At 46.1% G+C, this 26164-nt stretch overlaps 1 protein-coding gene across 2 annotated transcripts in view; it reads right to left on the reverse strand.

Moving 5' to 3' along the window:
• Nucleotides 1-26164, reverse strand: part of plekhg4 (pleckstrin homology domain containing, family G (with RhoGef domain) member 4) — a 60541-nt gene that overhangs the window by 31221 nt on the left and 3156 nt on the right. For both annotated transcript variants that reach the window (XM_077000186.1, XM_077000177.1), the window contains exons 2-9: nucleotides 18125-18322; nucleotides 13000-15415; nucleotides 8557-8700; nucleotides 8029-8152; nucleotides 7003-7096; nucleotides 4402-4488; nucleotides 2728-2844; nucleotides 864-962 (exon numbers count right to left, since the gene is read on the reverse strand). In XM_077000186.1, the coding sequence (XP_076856301.1) occupies nucleotides 864-962; nucleotides 2728-2844; nucleotides 4402-4488; nucleotides 7003-7096; nucleotides 8029-8152; nucleotides 8557-8700; nucleotides 13000-15415; nucleotides 18125-18322 (3279 nt within the window). The remainder of the gene's footprint in view (nucleotides 1-863; nucleotides 963-2727; nucleotides 2845-4401; nucleotides 4489-7002; nucleotides 7097-8028; nucleotides 8153-8556; nucleotides 8701-12999; nucleotides 15416-18124; nucleotides 18323-26164) is intronic.

Below are 26164 nucleotides of genomic sequence, written 5' to 3' on the forward strand. Positions count from 1 at the left end.
AATATCATAGTTCATTAAACCTTTAATGGAATCTGCAGCTTGTTGCAACAAACAATTATTAAAATAAGAATAAGGCACTGGCTTAAACAACACAATAATAAATACATTAATAAAGAATTTTTTTTAATTTAGGTTTTTCTTTCTTTCATTTGTCTCTGGCATCAAACAGCTACATTTAAATCAAATTAAGTAGGTACCTGAATCTAAGGAATTATTCACAAAAATAAAGTTTTGGTCTCACTGACGTTACAGAAAACACATGAATGCATGCTAAGGCTAATGAAACAAATCGCCATGGCTAAAGTTAACTTTTACAGCTATCACGATGAGTAAGTACCAAGTTAATGCTCCGTTTATGCTCATTTTAGCAGCTAACTAGCAGTGTAGATGACAGAGATGACGGTCCCTCTTTATCACTGTCACAATCAGCCACAACCTTTTCAGGTGCTCGTACATCGCGGTTGTGCTGCCATGGAAGGGAAGTTCTGCCTTGCAGATATTGCATTGCATGTTTTTCTCTTTCATTTTCTTAAAGTGATCCCACACTTTTGAGCTCCGTAGCCGGGTAGAACCGATACCAGAGCCTGTCTGTATAAGGTCCTGGGATGTCGTCCACTGCCTACCCGGGTTTCCACTACTGCGCAAAGACAGAAAGGCAGACGCAGCAGTGGAAACCAACAAAAAAAAAACCCAGACGCATCGACGATTAAATTAGTCGTTGACTTTTTTAATAGTCTACATAATCGTGACTAGTCAACTAATCATGGCAGCCCTAGTGTTGGACTACATGTCACTGACCCCAGGGTTAGCGCCAGGGTCCTGCCTCTCCAGGCGGGCTGGGTTAGTGCTACTGGGTACTGTACCTCTGCAGTAGAAGGCAGGACTGTGCACTCCAGAGTGCTGATGGTGCTCTGGAGAAGATTTACTGCATCCTCACAGTGGCTTCGTAACGGCTCCAATCTCTGTGAGAGAGAAAGAGAAAGAAGAGAGAGAAAGATGAGAGAGAAAGACAGAGATATACAGTTGTGATCAAATTTATTCAACCCCCAATGCTGCGAAGGGTTTTATGGAATTCAGTGCACATTTGTAATTGTGTTCATAATGAAATCTTACAAGGACTTGTTAAAGAACTAAATGCAACTAAGATAGCATCAATTTTTTTGTCATAAAGTATTAAATGGCCTTTTTGTGATTTCTTCATTGACACAATTATTCAACCCCTTTACGACTACCACTCCTAAGAACAGAGGTTCATTCCAGTGTTTTCCATCAGGTATTGAAAACATCTGTGGATGTCAACGAGCAGCAATCAAGCATGATAAGCACCAATTAGGCAGATTTAAAAGGACTGTGATACTCAGCTCCTTCTAGACATCTACTGGTGTGTTTCCAAGCATAGTGAAGGCAAGAGAATGGTCCCAGAAGACAAGAGAAGAGGTTATTGCTCTTCAAAAGAATGGCAATGGATATAAAAAGATTGCGAAGTTGTTAAATATTCCAAGAGACACTATCGGAAGTATCATTCGCAAGTTCAAGTTAAAGGGCACAGTGGAAACGTTACCTGGTCGTGGCAGAAAGAAGATCCTGACCGCGACTGCTGTGCGCTACCTGAAGCGTAATGTGGAGAAAAATCCCCGCGTGACTGCTAAGGAACTGAAAAAAGACCTGTCAGATGTGGGCACTGAAGTTTCAGCTCAGACAATAAGGCGCGCACTGCATAACGAAGACCTCCATGCCAGAACGCCCAGACGCACCCCCTTGCTGACTCCAAAGAACAAGAAAAGTCGACTGCAGTATGCCAAAAGTCATGTGGACAAGCCACAAAGGTTTTGGGACAGTGTACTGTGGTCAGATGAAACTAAATTAGAACTGTTTGGGACAATGGACCAGCGCTATGTTTGGAGAAGGAAGAACCAGGCTTATGAACAAAAGAACACCTTGCCTACTGTGAAGCATGGCGGGGGGTCAATTATGCTTTGGGGCTGTTTTGCTTCTAATGGTACAGGAAAGCTTCAACGTGTGCAGGGTACCATGAATTCCCTTCAGTACCAGGAGATCTTGGAGGAAAATGTGATGGAGTCAGTCACAAACCTGCGGCTTGGGAGACGTTGGACCTTCCAACAGGACAATGATCCGAAGCACACATCCAAGTCCACTAGAGCATGGTTGAACATGAAAGGCTGGAACATTCTAGAGTGGCCATCGCAATCACCAGACTTAAATCCAATTGAGAACCTCTGGTGGGACCTAAAGAAGGCAGTTGCAGTGCGCAAGCCTAAGAATGTGACTGAACTGCAGGCTTTTGCCCATGAAGAATGGGCTAAGATACCCATAGGTCGCTGCAAGACACTTGTGTCAAGCTATGCTTCACGCTTGAAAGCTGTCATAACTGGAAAAGGATGTTGTACTAAGTACTAAAAAATAATGTCACTAGGGGGTTGAATAAAACTGATAATGATGTGAGCACAGTAAAGCCATTTGTGGTTATTCCATCATAAATATTATGTTATGTTTGTCTAATTTATAAGTGCCTCTTTGATATAATTGTAAATAAGATGACTGAAATGATCAAAATCAATGTCAAACTGGCCAAAACACTTTATTTCAGTGGGGGTTGAATAAATTTGATCACAACTGTATAAAGCGACAGGGTAGGGTACTACATTTAAATAAACAAAACCATAATGACTGAATTGGGGGTGGTGTTGGTAGTGATGACTCTCTTACCGTCCTGAAACAGATCCAGCTGGCATGGGAGTAGGGAAACGTGCCATCGAACTCAGTGGGGAGTTGAGAAATGTCTACATGCTTATGCAGAGCCTTTAGCGAGCTTAAGACCTCCACCTGTCAAACACACAGAAGACACCATCTCCTTATAACCCTGTAACACTATCCTTATAACTCCTTATAACCCTATAATAACCCCTTATAACTCCCTACAACCCTATAATACTGTCCTTATAACTCCTTATAACCCTGTAACACTGTCCTTATAACTCCTTATAACCCTGTAAAATTGTCCTTATAACTCCCCATAACCCTATAACACTGTCCTTATAACTCCCCATAACCCTATAACACTGTCCTTATAACTCCTTATGACCCTGTAACACTGTCCTGATAACTCCCCATAACCCTATAACACTGTCCTGATAACTCCCCATAACCCTATAACACTGTCCTTATAACTCCTTATAACCCTATAACAATGTCCTTATAACTCCCCATAACCCTATAACACTGTCCTTATAACTCCTTATAACCCTATAACACTGTCCTTATAACTCCTTATAACACTGTAACACTGTCCTTGTAACTCCACCGCAGTTCTATGTCATGGAATGCTGCAGAGTAATATCTTTGAATGAATAAGGCGATTAATCTCTTGACCATTTTGGAATACACTGGAAGTTGGCACTGCTAATGATATCCTCCCATCACAGGATCAAGCCACAGTGCTGGAATAATCATGTCAGCTCTCTGTGTTCGTGGCAGTCTGATCTTTGTCCATCAGCAGAGACGTTTGTGTTTCAAGAAGAGCCCCAGTCTCCAAAAGCAAAGGGTGAAGGAGGTGGTGCGGAAGACCACAGTGTGGTGCAGCGTAATGTTTAAGACGGCCAGATAAGAAGATTAATGGTATGGAACAATCTAAGGAGTTGCTTTAAATAAGAGAACTGCTTCAGTGTGCTGAGTGCCAGTCTTAATGATTCAGGCCTTAACGATTCAGGCCTTACGCTCCACCTTTATTTATAAACAAGAGGCTTACCGACTCACTTCAACCACTGATTCAAGCAACCCACTACAATATGATTCACTCGATATCTTCAATAAATACCCTGTATGTAACACCATATGTGTAACACCGCATGACAGAGCAGATATGAGCTTGAAGGACAAGCGCAGGAGGGAATTCAATCAAAAGTAGGAGTCACACACACACACACACACACACACACACACACACACACACACACACACAATGATGAACAAAATGATCAAGAACACTAGACAAGCGCAATAGACAAATACACTGTGGTGACATTCCAGGAAAGTAAATGAAGCTACAAACCAGAAAGCTGACATCACATGACTTTCACAACATGACTAGACATGTACAAACCTACATTCAACACTTGACACCTACACTCATGAAACAAAGGCCTTCAACAGACACATTATAGAGGACTAAACAAGAGGCTGGAGAGTCAAATGAGGTAGAAGGACCGAATCCAGGAAGGACAGGTAACTATAGAAACCGGAAGCTAAGGAGGGAGAATCATGACAGTACGTTATGCAATCAGAAACCACAAGCTTCATTCTAAATGCAGCGATTGAAGTCAGGTGTCACCGTAGCACCATGCAGGCAAATGGGCTTCTTCACTCTGCAGGAGTGTGTGTTACCTGAACTGAAGACGGTTTCTCCATGCGCAGAGCCAGGTCTCTGTCAACCAACAGGAGCAGAGAGTGGATGCAGCCCGGCTTGGTTTCCTGTGTGAATACAGCAGGTTAAAGGTCAGAAAAACGCACACAAACAACAGGACACAAATTTGAAATAAATAGCCACAGAATATCACAATGGAAGCTTATATATTCAAACACAAGTGTGCTTGGGGGGAAAAAGGTTTTTACTGAAGAGAATAAATGCAGAGAGCAAAAGACCCAAGATAAAAGTGATGACAGTGGCGATGACACATGGCTTACAACATGAACAATTTCTGCATTTCTTCTCCTTTTAATGTCGCGTGAAGAAAACACACCACTGTGCCTCAGGAGTCTTGTTATCAGGCATCAACTGTAACGCAAGGCCAGGCCAAACTAAACGGCCCAGATAAATTGATGCAGGAGATCTGGTAGCACACGTCTTCCCCTCTTGGTTCGACTCAAGTCCACTTGATTGTCTCTCACAGAATGAGGTTGTTGTTATTCATTCAGCATGCTGGGAGGTGTAAATTGTGGATATTACTCAGTGGGTGCCAGGTTTCCTGGTCTTCCTGCCATGCGGTAATGTGGGCATTTGTCTTGCAGACATGCTAAAGAATGGCCGGAATGATAAATGGATTGGTCAGGACACAGATTGTGGAAAACAGTAGGATCCAGGTGACCTGCCAACACACCTATCCAAACAAGAGCTCATTCTGGCAGTCAGCTAGCTCCTGCTTAGAGCATCCACACACAGCCAGTAACATGTCAAAAAGATCTTTTCCCCAACTAAATAACTTGGAGCTCTGTCAATTCCTTTTACAAAACAGTCAAGGTTCAAGGGTTTGCTTTTAATGTAGTGTTACAAATGTGAACTTCACTTAACACATCACACACACAACAAAGGTATGATGACATGGCAAACAGTTCCAGCTAGCACAACTTTAGCCCAGTCATGTTGCGGAGGAATAAAGCTTCACATTTGTACTGGCTTTTGTTTGCACTGAAAATCTTTTCTCCACATGTGAACCTCTAACCCTTCTCAGTAAGCTGTGCGGAGTAGTGACTAAGCTGTCTAGGGAATAATAAACAGAAAAAAAACCACAAACAGTACATCCTATTTTCACACACGTGTGTAAGCTTGGGTGTATCCCTGGATTTAGACTTTCAATGGCTGCTCCTCCCTATTTCCCATGATAGTTTTTAGTTATTTAGCTACAGTGTAAAGCCTTGTCTCTATGAGAACTGATTACTAAATGTCTTGGCTCCAGCTAAGATTCAAACACCGTATTCACACCGTATCAGACAGTAAGGCTGCGGGTCCCTGTGCCTGTGTAAACAAGACCAAAAATAATGTGCTGGTATGAATGCAGCAATGTGGCCACCTTGATTAATACAGAGATTGCATTCTTGGCCTATCTGTGGTTTCGACTCATCCCGTTGGACAAACAGCCCCTAAGGGGAGCTGTAATGTGGGCCCGGGGAGCCCATAATAAGATGATGGTATCTAAAACAGCCATTGTGGTGCAAAGATAAAGTCTCTAACTTCTCCCACTCCACCAGTCGCCGTCTCACTGCATGCATTAGAATGGGCCATATCCGCAACCTTTCCTCAGGAGCCGCAAAGGGGCTCACGTGCCCCGGGCTCGGTCCAGATCTTCCGACCAGCACCGTGCTGTGGTGTACACCAGGCAGCGTACAGACTCTGCAGCAACACTGCAGAAATGAGGCCAGACTTCGTACACATACACTAACTGCATGGGTCTTGTTTCACATCTACCACTTTTGTGATAACACAACAAAGAACAATGCACTGAGTATTGGAATGGACAGAACCTTACATCAGATCAAGTAAGAAGAATACAACCATGGTGAGCGATGTCATTCCATGTTGTTTAATGGAGGCTAAAGAGAAACAGATTGACAGATAAAACAGAATCAAACAGAAACTCTGGCTGTGTAGGTTACGCTTCCCACAGCGTGCACCTCTGATTACGACAGAAAGGCTGGTGACTAAAAGCATTCTTTCATTTGCTGTCCTACACACAGACGCACACAGTGGCCTGTTCCTCCTCCCTGGCCCATTCTCTAGCCATCAGCCTGCGTCCTTCCTGAATCCACTGAGTGGATCCACTTGGCGCCCAGTCCTAATGTTCTGGGTCCAATATCCCTGGCACGGGCATAAACTACAGAATTATCGAGTCCTCAACCTTTCAGGTGGTTCCCCTACTGCTCTGTCTGAGTAGTAACAAACCCACGCGGTGGATGTCAGATAAATAACATTCATGACATTCATGGCCTGGAACCAGTCGCACTTTAGACTTTACTGAGCGAGGGATGCAGAAGGAAGAAACGCTGGAATTCATAACTTCCATTTCGTGCTCCTTGAGGTCGTCAAAATTAAAAATGAAGATTTATGGATTGCTAAGTAATATCTTTTTAAGATGGCACACCCTGGGAGGGTTTGAAAGGTGTGTGTCAGGAGTGTGTGGGTGGGATGAGGGAGGAAGAAGAGATGAAGAAGAGATGAAGAAGAGATGGGTAAAGGTTTGTCTCCCACACACAACAGAAGTGCATCCTCACCTGCAGCATGTGGAAGGCTTTGAAGAGAGCAGGGACAGGGGAACACCTTCGGGCGTCCACGAGAATGGTCAAACCTAGGGCCTGCACTTCCTTCCTGTACGACACACACACACACACACACACACACACACACACACACACACACACACACACACACGCACACACGCACACACGCACACACGCACACGCACACACGCACACAGAAATACGTTCCCAATATTAGGAAAGGATGAATAACTTGAGAATATTCTCAGCGTGTGGAGATAGTACCTGAGAATGATCTCAGCGTGTGGAGATAGTACCTGAGAATGATCTCAGCGTGTGGAGATAGTACCTGAGAATGATCTCAGCGTGTGGAGATAGTACCTGAGAATGATCTCAGCGTGTGGAGATAGTACCTGAGAATGATCTCAGCGTGTGGAGATAGTACCTGAGAATGATCTCAACATGTGGAGATAGTACCTGAGAATGATCTCAGCGTGTGGAGATAGTACCTGAGAATGATCTCAGCGTGTGGAGGTACTGAGAATGATCTCAGCGTGTGGAGGTAGTACCTGAGAATGATCTCAACATGTGGAGATAGTACCTGAGAATGATCTCAGCATGTGGAGATAGTACCTGAGAATGATCTCAGCGTGTGGAGGTACTGAGAATGATCTCAGCGTGTGGAGATAGTACCTGAGAATGATCTCAGCGTGTGGAGATAGTACCTGAGAATGATCTCAGCGTGTGGAGGTAGTACCTGAGAATGATCTCAACATGTGGAGATAGTACCTGAGAATGATCTCAGCGTGTGGAGATAGTACCTGAGAATGATCTCAGCGTGTGGAGGTACTGAGAATGATCTCAGCGTGTGGAGATAGTACCTGAGAATGATCTCAGCGTGTGGAGGTAGTACCTGAGAAAGATCTCAACATGTGGAGATAGTACCTGAGAATGATCTCAGCGTGTGGAGATAGTACCTGAGAATGATCTCAGGGTGTGGAGATAGTACCTGAGAATGATCTCAGCGTGTGGAGATAGTACCTGAGGATGATGTTGAAGTACAGCATGATCCGCATCAGCTCCACACTGTTGCAATCTGGGTTCAGCCAAGCCGTGTTTCTCAATGTCACTGTTACAAGCGCATGGCCCGACTTGTCTCGTGTTCCTACAAACAAAACAACGATTGACCAACCTTACAATTGAACCAGAGCACTTCTGCTGAGCAGTCTGTGAGAACTCAGAGCAGGTACAGAGCTTCAACAAACAAGACACATGATACCAGATGTTGTAGGAAACAGACAAAACACTGAAAATATCACCCAAATTCACTGTAATGTAAAGGTATTAAATCATTTTTATACCGGTATATACTGGCAAAGATGATATTATAAGGCATCCATAGTACTGTTTCAGTATTTAGAAATAAGAAAACTCCCTTAAAATACCACTACTGTGGTGGTTATTACATGTAATTTCATAGCTTGAGACACAAGATTAACAATAATAACTCTAGTAATAAAAGGCTATTGCATATGTATTTACCACACATATGCAACTAAAGTCCCTCACCTGGCATGCATAGGACTCCTGAGCTGAGGACATGAGGGTTGATGTTATGGGCTTCACTGAGAACACACACAGGAGACACAGACAGGGGCTCCTGGAGCTTCTTTGTGGAGTTGCTGCACTGCACTTTTCCCAGGGAGGGAGTCACTGAAATGGGACACAATACCCGGTTTTGAGCCAGAGGAAGGAGATGGGTTGAGAGTAAGGTGAGAAGACAGAGGGGCAGGGCTGGCTGAGTAACATGATTAGAGAGACAAAGAGGAAAGACAGATCAGAGAGACAGGTGGATTAGGTAAGATTTACAAGAACAACAGCTGCATCGCAGACACACACACACACACGCGCACTCACAAGCATGCATGCATGCATACACACGTGTGCACATTCACATGCTCACACACAGGCATTCACGCACACGTGAACACACGCGTACATGTGTACACACAGAAACATACACAAATCCAGACAGACCAAAACTATTTGCTTCACAGGTGTGGCTAGCAACCATTTATTCCAGTATGACACCACTAGCCAAAGTAGGAAATCAGTCAATGCTATTAGTGGAGGGAGGAACATCAAAAACAAATCGCTGGTGTCTGCTACACCCCCCTCCAGCCTGCTGATGTAAATGATCCAGGTTTAATCACACAGCCACAAACCTGTTCGGATCAGCCTATTGATGGCTGAGCAATTTGAGTCATTTGAGGTGATTAAATTCCGTTCAGCTTTCAAATCACAAAAGGTTATTAACATAGCTGAACCTCAGGGTCAAAAAGGACAAAACTACTGAAACTCTGAACTCTACAACTGACCCAAAAACAACTGGGCAAAGTGAACGGATCTTAGCTGCATGATCAAACTTGCAACCAAAACAACACACACCATCACAGGGAAATGCGTGTTTATATTTTCTCTGTATCAGTGTACAGCTGGGCTCTTTGCTTGCTAATCTACAACATTCCTGCTGTCTTTGAGCTTTGGACCATGAGAGGACTCGGGTCCAAGATCTGTTAGTGCTGTGGAGTTTGGCGTCCAGGAACAATAAAATCCAGAACGCTCCCCAAATCCCCCACTGCAGTGTGCTGCCACTGCAGAGATCAGCTCAGATGAGAAGCAGATGAGATATTGCCAAGGGGACTCCAAACGTAACCTTGTGCTCATAAACCACAAGGACAGGGAAAACAGGCACAAATTGCTCAGAGACATAATCTGGTTGAGGCCGTCCACTCCAGAAGGGTTTGAAGCTGGTATGGGCGAGGAAAGGCTGAAGATTGCTTTCAAGATTTATTGAGATGTTCTTCTTCAGAAAGATAAGGTGGCACTGAATCTGATGAATCATTCACCTGTTTTCTTTATGATCCCAGGCCTGGTTCAGGCCTGCCACAGCAGACTCCCACATCCCAACAGAACCAGCAGCTCCAGGCTGTGGCACAGACCCCTGAGGAGGTGCTGAGCAGAGCAGGATCAGGTTTCACCTCCCCCGTCTGGAGGGTATAGGAGATCAACCCCACACTGATGCTTTATTTTTTATTCTCCATCTCTCTTCTCTTTCTTTCCTGTTTTCATTTCATTCGTGGCTACAGACATCAGGCTGGGCCTTTTGGGGTTTGTTTAACCATAGCTGCCGGATGAATGAATTTATTGGCAGATAATTCCAGTTGCAGACATGCTAACTGGCTGAGAAGTGTGCGTGTGTGTGTTTATTTAAGCATGTAATATAGATCACACGTTGATAGATGATGGATCATTTGCTTTCTCATTGTGCAGATCTAGCCAGATCTGCTATTTGGAGAAAAGACAGCCCAGATTTTATTTTATTTTTTTAACTGTGCGTATGTCTCCACATGTGTGTGTCCATCTGCAAAGCTAATCAGTGCTCTCTCACAGGTTGTATAGTCATCATGCTCTCTTAAGACACGGGGGGGATTAATTAGACCGTCAAGCCTTTTTTCCAGAGCTAAAGCTTCTAGAAGAGCTTTAGCACTAAATCATAGAAGACACTGGCATAAAAGACCTGGGTCTTTGTCCTGCCTATTATTTTATTAAACAAAAATGCACTAAAACTGTCTGCAACACTAGGAGAAATCAATCTTGCCCAATGAAAACGCTCCAGTGTAAACCTAGATTTCCACTTGATGTCAGACAAGGTGACTGACAAGCATGGAGTGAAATGTAGAAAAAAGAGAAAGCGTTAAGTAATAGATACCGGTAGGGATGTAATTACAGCACGGCCCCTATTGCAGGACCCTGCTGAGGATGTGTAAACCACCCACCTGGAGAGAGAGAGCGCGAGCAGCATTCATCACAGTCTACCGCCTCACAACAAACAAAGACGCTGCCGGTACAGAGTCCCCAGGGCAGCAGCACCGCCCCACACCATCCAGGTGCCCCGTCCCCACCTAGGCACACCTGCCTACCACAGCCCACCCACCCATCACACAGGCCTTCACATTCTACCTGAGCTGAAGAAAAGCATGAAATAGACCACCAGATCACTAGAGATGATTCAGGAGACCACCAGATCACTACAGAGATGATTCAGGAGACCACCAGAACACCAGATCACTATAGAGATGATTAAGGAGACCACCAGAACACCAGATCACTATAGAGATGATTAAGGAGACCACCAGAACACCAGATCGCTACAGAGATGATTAAGGAGACCACCAGAACACCAGATCACTACAGAGATGATTCAGGAGACCACCAGAACACCAGATCACTATAGAGATGATTAAGGAGACCACCAGAACACCAGATCACTATAGAGATGATTAAGGAGACCACCAGAACACCAGATCGCTACAGAGATGATTAAGGAGACCACAAGAACACCAGATCACTACAGAGATGATTCAGGAGACCACCAGAACACCAGATCACTACAGAGATGATTAAGGAGACCACCAGAACACCAGATCACTACAGAGATGATTCAGGAGACCACCAGAACACCAGATCACTACAGAGATGATTAAGGAGACCACCAGAACACCAGATCACTACAGAGATGATTCAGGAGACCACCAGAACACCAGATCACTACAGAGATGATTCAGGAGACCACCAGAACACCAGATCACTACAGAGATGATTCAGGAGACCACCAGAACACCAGATCACTATAGAGATGATTAAGGAGACCACCAGAACACCAGATCGCTACAGAGATGATTCAGGAGACCACGAGAGCACCAGATCACTACAGAGATGATTCAGGAGACCACCAGGACACCAGATGATACAGAAGCTAAAGGGAGAACGGTTAGAAGAGGATAACAACATACCATAGATCCACCAATACAAGCTCTTATTATTATTCAGTGAGGGTTCCTATTCCACTGCAAGCAATTATTTAAGAAAGAAATGATTAATTACTTTCGGAAATAAACAATAAATCTGTCATAGGTCTTCACTTTTTGCAGCAGACAAACATTAAACGAGTCGTGTAGTGTAGAGCAGACTCGTCATCACTGGCCAGTCAAAACATGTTCCAACTAAATATACTATCTGTATCAGCCCAAGGCAATGAATGTTAAAGCAGCAATAACAACAATAAAACCCCCCAAAAACAAAAACAGGTCTATCCGAAGTTAAAGATATCTAATTACCAAAGAACACAAACCAGAGACAGTGAGGTCTGCACAAGAACACAAACCAGAGACAGTGAGGTCTGCACAAGCTACTTTTCCCTAAAGCTCTCTCCATTTCCTGCTCTCAAACACAGCCGTTTGGACCATCGTTCAGTGGAAGCGCCGTTCGTGGAGAAATCTGAAAACGCACTGCCTACGGACCGGCACATGGCCTTAAGCCGACGCCTGCTCTTATAAAGGACCCTGAACACCAACAGGTGGTTCCTTCTGTCAGGCAACAGCGGCTGCAGAGAGAGGCAGCTCTCCGTCTCTAGCTCAGCCCGTAGCTCAACAGGTCTGCTGGAAGGCCGTCTGCAGAGCACAGCCGGAGCGTCCTGCTCTGGGACACGCTGAGGAGCGCCATGCCGTGCTGAACTGTCTAATGTAAACGGAAGCAGGTGAAGACAGCAGCTGAAGAAATGGGTAATATATTACACCGAACAGTCTGAAGCTAACCGTACAGCTACACATGAAAGAAACCTCTACCATAAAACGTCTCATAAAATGAAGAAAGGTTAAGAAAATGTACAGAGCTGGGGAAAACGAGAGGAGGATTTAGCTCAGTGATAGCGTTGGCGACGGAATGAAGAATAGAATGAAAGGATAGAGTGATGTGGAATGAGGATGGAGGGAGTGGCAGAGAGTAGTACGAGGAAGAGAGCAGAAACTACATCAGCTGGATTAAAACTAAAGCTTTGGGAGAACTGGTAAGTAGAAAAAACAGGAGAACGGACTAGATTAAGGGCACAGGCGGGTCGGACTGCGGGATCAGGGGGGTGGGTGGAGTTTGGGTCGTGGGCTCGGAGTCTACCTTTCAGCGGCTGTGGTTGATGCTGTTGATGATGGTGGTTATGAGACTCCACATCTGCTTTCGGCTGTGTGGAGCCATTAACAGAAGATGCAGTCTCATCCGTCGGCTGCTGCTTCTCCATCCTCTCTTCCTTCATCTCCTCCTCCTCCTCCACAACCTCCTCCTCCTCCACACCCTCCTCCTCCAGCTCCAGAGGAATTTTCTCGCCCTCCACCAGTGTATCTGGAGTGTGTGTGTGTGTTTGCTCTGGGGTACAACCCCCATTTATGACTGGCACATCTGACACAGCCTCAAAGCTTTGAGAGACTGCCGACCCTGTGCAGACTGCAGAATGACTGGTTAACTCAGTCACTGCGGTTACCTGTGTCTCAGCTGACCGGTATGATACAGCGCTGCCCTCCGCAGTTTCACTGGAGCCAGTCAGCATTCTTTCGGTCTCCTCTAACTTCTCGACTTCCTTTCCTCCTCTCTCTCCCTCCTGCGATCGCTCTCGTTTCTGCGTTTGTTCTCTCTCCTCCCTGCCTAAGTAGGACTCGCCCTTCTGCTGGCCTGAAGGCGTGCCACGCTGGGGTGTGGAATCCAACAGACCTGTTTGAGGAGTCTCACCTTTCCTTACCACATTAACTGCCACTCGCTCTACATCTGTCTCGCTCTCTGCATCTGCCTCTCTCTCGGTCCCTCTCTCCAGACCCTCGTCTTCTGTCCCCGTCTCACCGTCCTCGTCACATGACGTCTTAAACGTTCCTCCAGCTGTCCCTTTTGAGCTCCCATCCTCCCCCTCAGCCTCCAAGCCTCCCTCGTTCCTGCTCTCAACCTCGTGCTCCACGCATGGCGCTCTACTCTCCTCACCCGGACGGCTGGCTGTAACCTGACCCTCCCCAGGCTGTGTGGACACAAAGGCCCAGTCTACCTGCTCCCCGAGGGGGTCTGCTGACCCGGGCCCGCCCTCCGTGCATTCACAGAGGCCTGGACTGCACCCACCACCACACTGGCTACAGCAGGGACCCTTCTCAAATGCTCCCGGCCCACTGGCTGACCGGACTATAGGGTCCTCTGGTTGGAGCTCAGTTTGTGGTTCTGTGTAGGTTGGTGTGGGTAACAGAACCTGGCTGGTCTCGGCCCGTCCCTCCGCATGGCTCTCAGCAGGTACGCTGTCCGCTACATGCTGTGGGTCAGGCACGATAGTGTCCTCCGTGTCAGGACCGTCTCTCCCACTACCGTACGCCTCCACCTCACCTTCCAGTCTACGCTCTCTCACAACATTTGTTTCTGAGTGTGCAGCAACACCATTTCCTGTGGGCCGGTCAGAATCTGAGCAGAGCTGACTGTGGTTCTGTGGGTCTAAAGTGTTAGTTACTGCAGAGTGCTCAACCCTACTTAAAGCGTCAGGCTCTGAATGCAGCTCGTCTGTCCGGGAGTGAGTAAGTGCGGTACTGTCATGGTCCGAGCGTTCAGCCACACGCTCTCTCGCGTGCTCATGCATACCGTCGGAGGCGGTACCTCTGGTGCAGGCGGCGTCTTGGGGCAGATGAGGCAGGTCCAGTGCCGCGCTTTGGGTCAGGACCTGGGGCTGCAGTGGCTCGCTCAGGTTGTCCTTGATCAGCATGGCACACACCGCGCTCTGAGAACAGGCTCCGTTCCTCACGGGGCTCCAGGACGGGGTGGCGGCGGACTGCGACCCCTGTGACCCTGCTGCCCATGGACGCTGCAGCGGCCTGTAGTTCAGGCTTATGGACTGAGTCAAGGAGCCTTTCTGGGGGGAAAATCGAGGCAGCTCGATATCGGCCAACTCCACATACTCTCCCTCCGAGTCTTCAGCACTGCTCGAGCTCCTAACCGAGGGTTCCACAGCAGGGAGGAGCCTAACCACATTGCTCTGATCCTCTGTCTCCTCCGACTGGCCCATGGAAGTGTCAATCAAAATCCCACCGTCTGATACAGTAGTGCTGTCTTTACAATTCCGCTCCGTATCAGATTGCTGTCCGTCTCCGATGTCCTTAATCCTCCCATACCCACGCACCGATTGGTCCGCTTTTGAGGGATGGCTGATAAACTCGGGGTGCACCACGTCCTCCCACGGGACCCTAAAAATGTCGTTGTCGGCAGAGAGAAGGCAGTGCTCCAGGACGGTTCGTCCATCTGCCCGCCTCTCCTGGTTGATGGAGTCCAGCCAAGCCATGGTGAAGACGGAGGTGTATGCTAGCTCAGGTACCTCCACCTCCTCCACATGCTGCCCGTTAGCCGACAGGCACCTAAGGGCGACGCGCGGGGCACTTTTGGCCGACGCCACCACCTGGAGGTAGAAGTCTCCGGGCCGTAGGACGCGCCTGTCCAGCGAGGACAACTGCACTATGACCTTCTCATGGATGCACAGTGGCCACCCCTCGTGGCGGAACAGGAAACCACAATATGGGAACTGTAGAGGAAGAGAAACAGGGACAGACAGACACTTTTAGAACCCAGTCTGAGTTTCACTCTTGTTTTTTTCCACAATAAAGAATCAACAGGAACGAGTTGTCTCATTAAAGCATTAAACTGTGAAAGAAGTGCAGGACATGTGTCCATCAACCTTCCCTACATGCTTGGGTTTGTCTCACAGCTTGTAATTACTATGTACAAACTGGGGTGTTAAGATAGCAAAGGAATTTTGTTTTTCTAGCAGTCGGGCAAACCCAGCTAATCTGAGACTCCATGGTGTTTTACCCCTGTTAAAAAGCACTGACATTGTACATTACTTCCTCTTTACTTATGAAGTTAATGAGTTTACAAAACACCCACTCTCATACCCCGCCCCTGAAAAACAAAAAAACACAACAGACACAATGATGCCTGGAATTCAAGTTCTATCAGACCTGATGAGACGCTGAAAGAGAACACTAATCTAATGGGTGTCTAACTAAAGAAGAATGCCAAGGCACACCTAGAATGCCATTCCAATTTCAAAATAAACAATCAGAAAACCTCAGAGAATTATGGCAAACTCTGAGGATTTCATCTTGATTTGAGACCACTGGAGCTGTGGGAGAAGAATGAACAGGGAAGCCCTTTATGCCAACAACTGTTCCCAGCAGGCTCCTCAGCTCCCTGTCAACATGAATACATTTCGCACACGACTTCCACAGTCTATTTACTTCACCAGGAATGGCCCTACACCTCACATTAGTCTCCACATGTCAAAGAATGCAAAGACCAAAACAGTGCCCGAATGCAGCTGAATTCACTAGATATTTCCCTCCAGACTGACGGCATTCCTCTGCTACACTGAACCAGTGTGTAAAATGAAGAAAGGGTCATAGACAGGTATATTATTCTCCTGGAACCAGAGTCCAAGCGACCAAGAGTGACCTGAGGTTTCCTTTAAAAAAACTGGAGAAGTCTGGAGAGGATGTAGGGTAAGAGGTTGCCAAGCAGAAGTGTGTGTGTGTGTGTGTGTGTGTGTGTGTGTGTGTGTGTGTGTGTGTGTGTGTGTGTGTGTGTGTGTGTGTGTGTGTGTGAGTGTGTGTGTGTGTGTGTGTGTGTGTGTGTGTGTGTGTGTGTGTGTGTGTGTGTGTGTGTGTGTGTGTGTGTTGGGGAAGGGGGGGTTAAGGGGAAAATAAAGAGCTTTTCATTGGTGGACTAGTCATCCTGCACAGACTGCTGGATACTATTATGATATCCTTCCGCAACGATGTGGGCTTCTAACCACTGAGCAGAGCAAACCCATCATGGACAACGCAATACACTCCAGTGACCCCAGAGGCAGCAATACACTCCAAGGTCCCCAGGTGCAGCAAGCAGGATACTTTCCCACAGAGGATGAGGACACACACACACACACACACACACACACACACACACACACACACACACACACACACACACACACACACACACGTTTTAAAGTAATCTTTTTTTCTCTCTATCCCCCTCTCTCTCCTACTATCTCCCCACACTCTCTATCTCACTTTCACCCTCACTCTCTAACTCTCTCCCCCGTACTCTCTCACTCTCTCTATCCCTCTCTCCCCCCACTGTCTCTCTCCCACTCTCTTCGCTGCCTTCTTCACCACTAAATCAAGACTTATCTTATGACAGTCTTCCTAATCTAAGCTGCTTTGGCAACAGGCCTCTGGGTGACAGTCTTGTCCTTCTCTACAGACTAAGAACTAGGCTGATTCTGTCAAAACTGTAAATTATTTGTAGTGAAGAATGCAGGTAATGCAGTCTCTCTCTCTCTCTCTCTCTCTCTCTCTCTCTCTCTCTCTCTCTCTCTCTCTCTCTCTCTCTCTCTCTCTCTCTCTCTCTCTCTCTCTCTCTCTCTCTCTCTCTCTCTCTCTCTCTCTCTCTCTCTCTCTCTCTCTCTCTCTCTCTCTCTCTCTCTCTCTCTCTCTCTCTCTCTCTCTCTGCTAACAGCAACATTGGGAAGTACACAGAGAGGGTGACCTCTTCTAGGCGCTATCCTACAGAAACAGTAGTGGCTTTTCCATCCAGTTATGGATGGATCCTCCATGCGCGCACACACACACACACATACACACACACACACACACACACACACACACACAAACCTTGTCAGCACATAGCTGTAGTATGCATGGCCTCCCGCAATCTCCCAGTACATGGCGGTGTTTGAAACATCTGCTATGTAATGTGGGTGGCATATATAGCATACAGCTCCAGCAGTTGCCAAAACAGGAGGGAGTCAGTAAAGAAATCATGCCTAGAGCGAGAGAGTGAGAGAGCGAGAGAGCGAGAGAGAGTGAGAGAGCGAGAGATGGCTGGGAAAATACCCTCTCCCCTGAAGTGTTGATAGGGCTAGCTTCTCAAATAACCAAAACATAGAAGTGCTACCAGAAACATTTGAGCCTGGTGGCTTCCCGAGTCCTTTGTCTAAGGTGTGTGTGTGTGTGTGTGTGTGTGTGTGTGTGTGTGTGTCTGACTGCACCCACATAGTGACTAATAGTGAGTGGAGGGAGAATGGTTCACCTAAACAAACATGACACACCGCGGTGCTATCTAAGGCACAAGAGAACAAAAGAACACGACAAACAAAAAGACAATGATCAGGTGTACAGAGACTCTCAGAGGCTACAGTGCCACGTTCACCTGATGTCTAACCCCAAAGCTGAACGAAAGGGGGACTCACACATGCGTCCTGCTGCAGGTTCTGCAGGAGATGCTTGGCAGGTACCAGGAAGCCGATGAGGTAACGTAGGCCGTCTCCGCAGAACACCGAGTCCACCACGTCCAGGACCTGACACAGCACGGTGCCGCTGGTGGCCTCGAACGGCGGGTAGAGCACAGCGAGTGTACTCTGGATGCAGCTGTCCAGAGATTCAGAGTCCTGAGGAAAAACACACACACACACACACACACACACACACACACGCGCGCGTGAGGCGAAGAGTGAGAACACCTGTTCATCTAAGACAGGCAACTGTGCACGTGGGGGTTTGTGAGCTGGAGAGAAGCAGACACTGAACAAAGCAGCAGGGCTAGCGGCCCCCAGCACGAACACATCTGTGCCCCATCACCGCACATCTTCCTGGGGGAACCGTGTCCCATACGCCCTGGGAAGGCAGATGGGCTACAGGCTCCGTTATGGGCCTTCCTCTCTTCTGAGCTGTGAGCGGTGCAGGGTGCTCGCTGGAACCCGACCCCCGGGCCCCTGCAGAGCTGGGGAGAGAGGCACAGCTGCTAAAAATATCAGCCCCTGCTAGCCACTCATAAAGCTGAAAACCCACAGGGCTCCCACAGACCCCCCTGGAGCTCTTCATATTACCTTGTCTTTCCATTTTATTGGGTATTAAAGTGGCCCACTTCATAATGTTTATAACAGGTTATTAGCTTATGCAGAAACAGAGCTGATGCAGGATTTCACTTCTCATAACGAAGGATTTGACTGCTCATAATAAAGGATTATAATGCTCATAACACAGGATTTTACTGATCGTGTTAAATCTGAAAACAATCCATCACAGTGTGCAAACAGTAATCTGCATCAAACTCCTCCAATAAAGACATTTCTCCTCACAAACGCCCATTTCCCGAGTCACTTCCTCTCCCTGATTCTCACTCCCCCTCTCCACGACAGACAGAACAGCCTCTGTATCTCTCTATCTGTATCTTACCATGGGCCGTTGCAGTAAAGGGCCCCCAGGGCTGTGTGTGGCAACGTCAGTGAAAGCTTCATCTGTCAAGAGAACACACCCCGCACTAACTGCCCCTAAAATATCTGCCCCAAAAACAGTACTGCCACCTCACACCTCGCTGCACTGCTGCTGCCGTGGCCGCTGGGTTCTGGGTGGACGGAGTTCTGCTAGCTGGGTGTGCTGGAGGCAGGTGGGTGGGAATCTGACACTGCACAGAGACAGGACCAGCTGGTAGCAAGAGGGCGTCTGATTTGTGTGTGTACGTGTGTGTATGTGAACGTGTGTGTGTGTATGTGTGTGTGTGTGTACTCATACGTCTGGGAACTCCTGCAGTCATACAGAGGAAAACAGGACAATAGAGAACTGCGGAGGCACTGGCATGGCTACAGTGTGGGAAACATCACGCTGTAATATCAGAGTTCAGACTATATAAGCACAACAGCAGGTTTTAAAAGTCCCTCTGTACCCATAAACAACCCCCCACCAGTGTAACAGAAGGCTCAGAGAGAGACGTAAACGACGTGTAGCATGTGGCTGTTATCCAGGCCCTTTCTCCTCCCTTCCCACTCACACAGTTAGCAGGGCGGTGTGAGACAGGCCGGCTCTCTGCAGGTGTGTGTAGAGCACAAACACCTCACCAACAGATAAGACACAAGGCAACAGTGAGCTTCTACTGTCTTTAGGTTTGTAATTCTATCAATACAGTAATTCTATCAATACACACACACACACACACACGAACAATAAGTGATTAAGTATGTTTTTTTCCACATTATTTAATGTTTTTAAATAATTATTAAATATTTCATTATTTTTTTCCACATTATCATTATTATTTATTTTAATTGTTTTTTTTTTTTACTATTTTTATTGTAAAGCAATTTGAAGCTCTAAAAAAATAAAACTCCACACATAAAGAGGGCATACCCATAATCCCATGTGTTATTCTCTCTCTCTCTCACACACACACACACACACACACACACACACACACACACACACACACACACACACACACACACACACACACACACACACACACACACAATGACTCAGGCAGCTGTCAGGTTAATGGGTCCTGGGCTAAAGAAAACATGAAGCACTACACGCTTCTGCTGAGCTGCATGAACTAGAGGTTTGCAGAGTAATGAGAGGAAGTGATTTAAGCTCACCCGGGCCTGCCTTCCGTGGTGTGTGTGTGTGTAAGTGTATTCCTGATATTGAGTATTCCAGATGGTTCAATTAGTGTAATTAGTCCTGAAAGCACACATACACTCACACTGGAACATGCAGGGCTCTGTTTGTAAAGGCATGGTAGAGTTACGATGAGAGGGTGTTTGGTGTAATGGTCCCTCCTCCATTTAAAGGTCATCACATGACAAAACAACATGAGTATCCACACGAGTGGGTGGAAAAACAACCAACAAAACACACACACACACACACACACACACACACACACACACACACACACCCAACACACCAATGTGTACCCAACACACATACAGAAACATGCTTACCCCCCCCCCCCCCCCCAACACACTCTCATTCAGACCATCCGGTGTCTCTCTCTCTGTCTCTCTCCTCCTTTCACTCTCTCTCTCTCTGTCTGTTTCTCTCCCTCTATCTCTACCTTTCCCTCCCTGTATGTTTCTCTCAAACATTCCCATATGGTGAAGCCGTGATGAATCAAGCTCATTTATAGTGTAAGCATCGGCAAGTCTGAACAAATTCCATCTGTACTGGGCTCACAAGCTGCTAAACTAAACATTAACGTTATTTAGCTTTGAATGCAAAAATAAATAAACGTACACATGTTAATGCCTGTTGTATGAAGACTGTGACCACGGGGACGACTACAAAACATAAAAGCATTCCCCATATTGTCCATTAGTCCAGGATAGCAGTTGCAGAACTACAGTTATTCAGCATAGCTGTAGAATGCAGCTCAAGGAGAAAAAGTCATGTTGGAGGCAGGTCCATGTTAGAGGCAGGTCCATGTTTAAGGCAGGTCCATGTTGGAGGCAGGTCCATGTTAGAGGCAGGTCCATGTTTAAGGCAGGTCCATGTTAGAGGCAGGTCCATGTTAGAGGCAGGTCCATGTTTGAGGCAGGTCCATGTTAGAGGCAGGTCCATGTTTGAGGCAGGTCCATGTTTGAGGCAGGTGTGACCCAAGTGTTAAAAAAGCTCCAGACTCCAGTGTCTGAATATACCTATATCAGTAGCGAACCGTGACCTTTAAACCTGGGCCCGCAACCCCCCCCCCGAATATTTTTTTTTCCTTTCTTAATAAACTGCAATAAAGAAAAACTGAGACGACAGTACAGCTTTAAAAACGCAATAAACAATAATATCTGTACTAGATAACGTCTCAAGCAAAATAAGTTTCCAAACAAAATAAGGTTCACAGCTCCGTGGTTCTCGGAAGCGGAATATGTAAACAACGGGCACGAGGACGTCAAAGGGATGAATCAAAACTAGCTAGCGGTGGTGCTAACGACAGCTAGCGTCGCCACAGCGGGCGGAAATTATCATACAGTTAAGCCCGCCCATTAAGAGAGAAGATATGATTGGTCAATTTTGCTGTCATTTGAAACTGGTATTGTGTTGAATTATAACTGCCAGGCCCTCTGTAAACGAACAGCGGGCATCACAGTCCTGATAGGGGGAGACACAGACTCACAGGCTTCCACTTAACCCCTCACCTTCCAACACAGATTGAATAGACACGGGTGAATGTTTTATTTGCTTATATTTTTGTAATATTTTAGATGTCGAATGTCAAACTGTAAGTAGATAAAATAAAATTGGATAATTATATATATAATGCTTTAAGAATATTTTAGGCCCTCTGAGAGGGCGTAGAGGGCCCTGACGGTTCCCCACTGACATATATATATATATATATATATATATATATATATATATATATATATATATATATATATATATACATACACAGCTCTTGATCTGAGCTGTCACACTTATTAAACCATTCATGTGGCAGGACTGAAGCAGCAGTGCTCACATCCTCAGACTGAGGACTTTAATTATCCAGATGGGTTCAATGTAGGCTCTCGCTCTCAAACTGCGTCAGAGTAAATATTTCAATTGAAAGTAAGACAGCAATCTTCCTGTACTCTGATCATTTTTTGAGTTATCAGCTTTCTCTTTCATGGTCTCTCTCTCTCTCTCTCTCTCTCTCTCTCTCTCTCTCTCTCTCTCTCTCTCTCTCTCTCTCTCTCTCTCTCTCTCTCTCTCTCTCTCTCTCCTCGTAGAGCGGATCAGAACACAACACTACAGTCTGACAAGCAGACAGAGGAGAGCAGAACACAGACACACAAGGATGTAATGCTGGTTTGCAGCTCATGTTTAATAGGCTCCAGATTTAAAAGGCCACACAGGCAGACCCTTGATGCCTCTTCCCACTGCTCTCTGCTTGAGGCATTAGCACACTGGGCTACAGACTCAGGGCCTATAAGGGCATCGCTCTGCTGAGCTGTGTAGCTATGCCTACCGAGTAAACACACTACCTCATGAGCACGGTCCCTCTATCAGCCGATCTGGAGCACTCTGGCGCAAATGTTTTTCTGACGATTTGTGGTTCCATTTAGTCTTCAGTTCAGAAAACTTCAGAGAACATACTGTAAGATTGCAGTTTTTTTCCCCTCAGAATAAATTGAATGTTTCCACAGTAAACACACGGTCGAGCGCCTGTGACATGATGTTGGCTGGGACGTTCGGGGCATGCGGTTGCAAGCTGACCGTTTCCTCCTGAGTCACATGGGCACAGGCCCGTTCCTGTCACAGTCCTCCTGAGTCACATGGGCACAGGCCCGTTCCTGTCACAGTCCTCCTGAGTCACATGGGCACAGGCCCGTTCCTGTCACAGTCCTCCTGAGTCCCATGGGCACAGGCCCGTTCCTGTCACAGTCCTCCTGATGGCAGACTTCACAGCACAGGGAGAGATGTGTAATCATGTATCTGGTCCCTAGCTGCCCAGCAGACTGGCCCGCTGCAGTGGCAGATTAGATTAACTAATCCTGTCTCAGCGGGATGGCAGATGAATATTCAATCACATCATCTGCTCCCAGGGGTGCAGTGATTCTCTCTGCTAACAGTGGCAATCAACCCCCAACCCACGCAAAGAAATACAACCACTTTGCCTAAAAGCCCAACAACTACTCTTGACCGTTAGCTCATATTCACTGTGGAGGGAAGCAGATGTTTATTCCATACGCAGCCAAGCTGGGCTGGTGATCACCAGATCGCAGAGGTGAAGTCGTTAAGACCTGCTACTCTACGACATTTGCTGCAAGACTGATGCAGACACAAATCAGAACCAGGGTTATTTTCTTCTTTTTTTTTGCTTTTTGAGAATAAGAACATATGTGTGGAATCGAGTGGTGGTGAATACAGAAATACTTCTTCTTGACAGCAGTGAAGAGACATGCTACCTTGCTGCATAAGCACACACAAAATCAACACAAACATCACCAAAGGGCAAATCTTTCACTCCAGAGAACAATACAGCAACAACATACATAATACAACGAGCTTCTGCCCACCTGTGAGAGAGATAATAGAAAGAAATATAAAGATAGTGATGCCCAAAAAATGGAAGAGACGGGAATACATTACAGACCTGTGACAGCTCCTGCATTTGTCTGACTGGAGACGTTGACAAAATATAAACATGGTCCAAAATCTCCTCCTCTCTCCATCTCCTGTTTTTATGTGCTGGACCGCCCAGTTTTAACTCTTTTGAAAGGAGAACTGGCACTGGGAGTGATGTTGGCTGTGCTGTCCCTGTACGGAGGAAACAGACGGCCTCACTCCTGCCTCGTGTAGTAACATAGTAACAGAGCCAGAAACAATATTCTCAGGAAATATCTATCCATCATAAAATGGATTACTGTGCAAAAGAGAATCCATATTTAACTATATTTCCAACAGCATGTATCCCCTAAAAAGAAAAATGGGTGAAACTAGAGAAAAAGGCAACAAATTGCCAAATTGGCAATTTTAACCAAATTAAATCCTCCTGACACCTAGTCAAGGTTAGGTGCTTTGATCAAAGGCACTTCAGTCATGGAGCCTGGGAATCGAACCCATGACCCTTCGGTCACAAGACCAGTTCCCTAACCACCAGACCATGACTGCCAATGCAAATGATATGGGTGAACTACCCTCAGTTTAGTAAAGACAAGCTTGTCATTTAGCATGAAAACAAACAAGTAGTTCCACCTTATTTAGGTCACATATTTGCTGTTGACAGAAAAGGTGAAGCTATGTTTGAACTATGTTTCAGAACACGTTTACTAAATGTTAAAGCTCTTTGTAGTGTACATTAACACCAATAGCACGACTAGTAGTCCATCCATGGATGCTGTTCACATCAATAATCCTGGGAAAAAAAAAAAAATACTGAAAAACCAAACACTTCTGGACCTGTTTGGTCCTGTAGCTCACGGCTTACAGACTGTTCACACGTTTCATAAATCAAAGAGGATACTTTACTTTCCAAAATACCTTTGTGGAGTAATAGCAGAAGCATTGCTGGAGTTGCGAAACTGTCTTGTCACATTCCTGGTGTGACGGTGGTAGAAAATGGGTGAGCATGAAAAAACTGGAGCACTGAGGGCACGTGTCAAAAAGCGGGACAAGGAGGTACCGCAATAGTTGAGGAATAAAAGCTGACGCAGGCTTGCAGGTCATAACTGTGCGAATCTCTGTACTCTCCATCTTTTCAAAAGCTTCAAAGAGATGCTTTGTCAGTGCATGTCATTAAAACTACTAAACATTAAGATTGATAGACACATATCAGAAATGCAATTAGCAGGAGAGGACTCTAGTACACTCAACTCTGTGGGGAAAAAGGATTCCAAACAGATCCTAACCCCCGAGTTGGTCTGCAAAGAGATGAGTCGTTTCTTTCCCCCAGAACAGTGCCACGCGGGGCTTGTGCCCACAACGGCTAACCTGCACCTCCTCTCTGGAAATCTCTTTATCAGTGTACATTCCAATTAATGAATGTCCAGACCAATCCCTATGACACGAAAGTGGACTCAGATAGTCCAGGGCTCTGTCCCACTGAGGCCCATCGCTATAGATCCATTAATCAGTAAACCAGATCTCTCCACATTTTTCCTTTACTAATGTGGTATCTAAAGAAGGATCAGCACACACATGCTATCATAATGCTGCAATTATGTCAAACTTGAGCATATATCAAAAGCTTACACGTTGCTTTCTTGGAATGCACTGAACGTGTTTATCTTCAAACATGCCTTAACTACGCACATTTAATCTACAGTTAAGTCAGGTTTCCATGACTACACAAATGAACCTTGGGAAGGAGAAAATTAAGATTTCAGAATAAAGGAAGTGAAAGCACACAGGCGGCAGACTCACAGGCTGGATGTTGTACGCAGTTTCTGGTGTCTCCTCAAAATAATCCCAGCTAATTTTAATCCATCTCCTGAAATCCGAACCTGTAGAAGGATCATTCTAAACCGGCTGGACAATTTTTACCCCAGTGAAAGTCCACAAGAGCCCTGCCATTTAGAATCACTCCCCAGAACACTGAGCAAGCTCAGAGTCCATTCACATCAGAGCCCATTCACATCAAAGACTACAAGTTGACTTTTGGCCCAATGCCAGTGATGGATAGCCTCCCAGTCTGTGCTATTGTGATGAGTGTCTCCATTGGCTGAGCTGGAGTGTGTGGTGGCGCTGTCTGGGACTGGACTCAGCAGGAAGTTAACACGTGAGGTCAAGTAGGAGGAGCTTCGAGTATCATGGTGGATTATGGGTTTAGGAATTATGAGTTCCTGACTTCAAAATGTTTTTTTCATATCTAATGAGCATAATGAGCATTATTGTAGAGTTAATGGTCCATCACCATGTACAATGATTCTTTTATATTTGCCATCTCACAACAATGCCAATCTACCTGAAGGTGAGTGTCCTACCTGTTTTTGAGATGGTCTCCTATTACTGGTCTGTTTACAGGTAAAACATTTGTGTCTCGT

The sequence above is a fragment of the Brachyhypopomus gauderio genome, chromosome 1 (assembly GCF_052324685.1).
Source record: "Brachyhypopomus gauderio isolate BG-103 chromosome 1, BGAUD_0.2, whole genome shotgun sequence".
NCBI classification, from domain to species: Eukaryota; Metazoa; Chordata; class Actinopteri; order Gymnotiformes; family Hypopomidae; genus Brachyhypopomus; species Brachyhypopomus gauderio.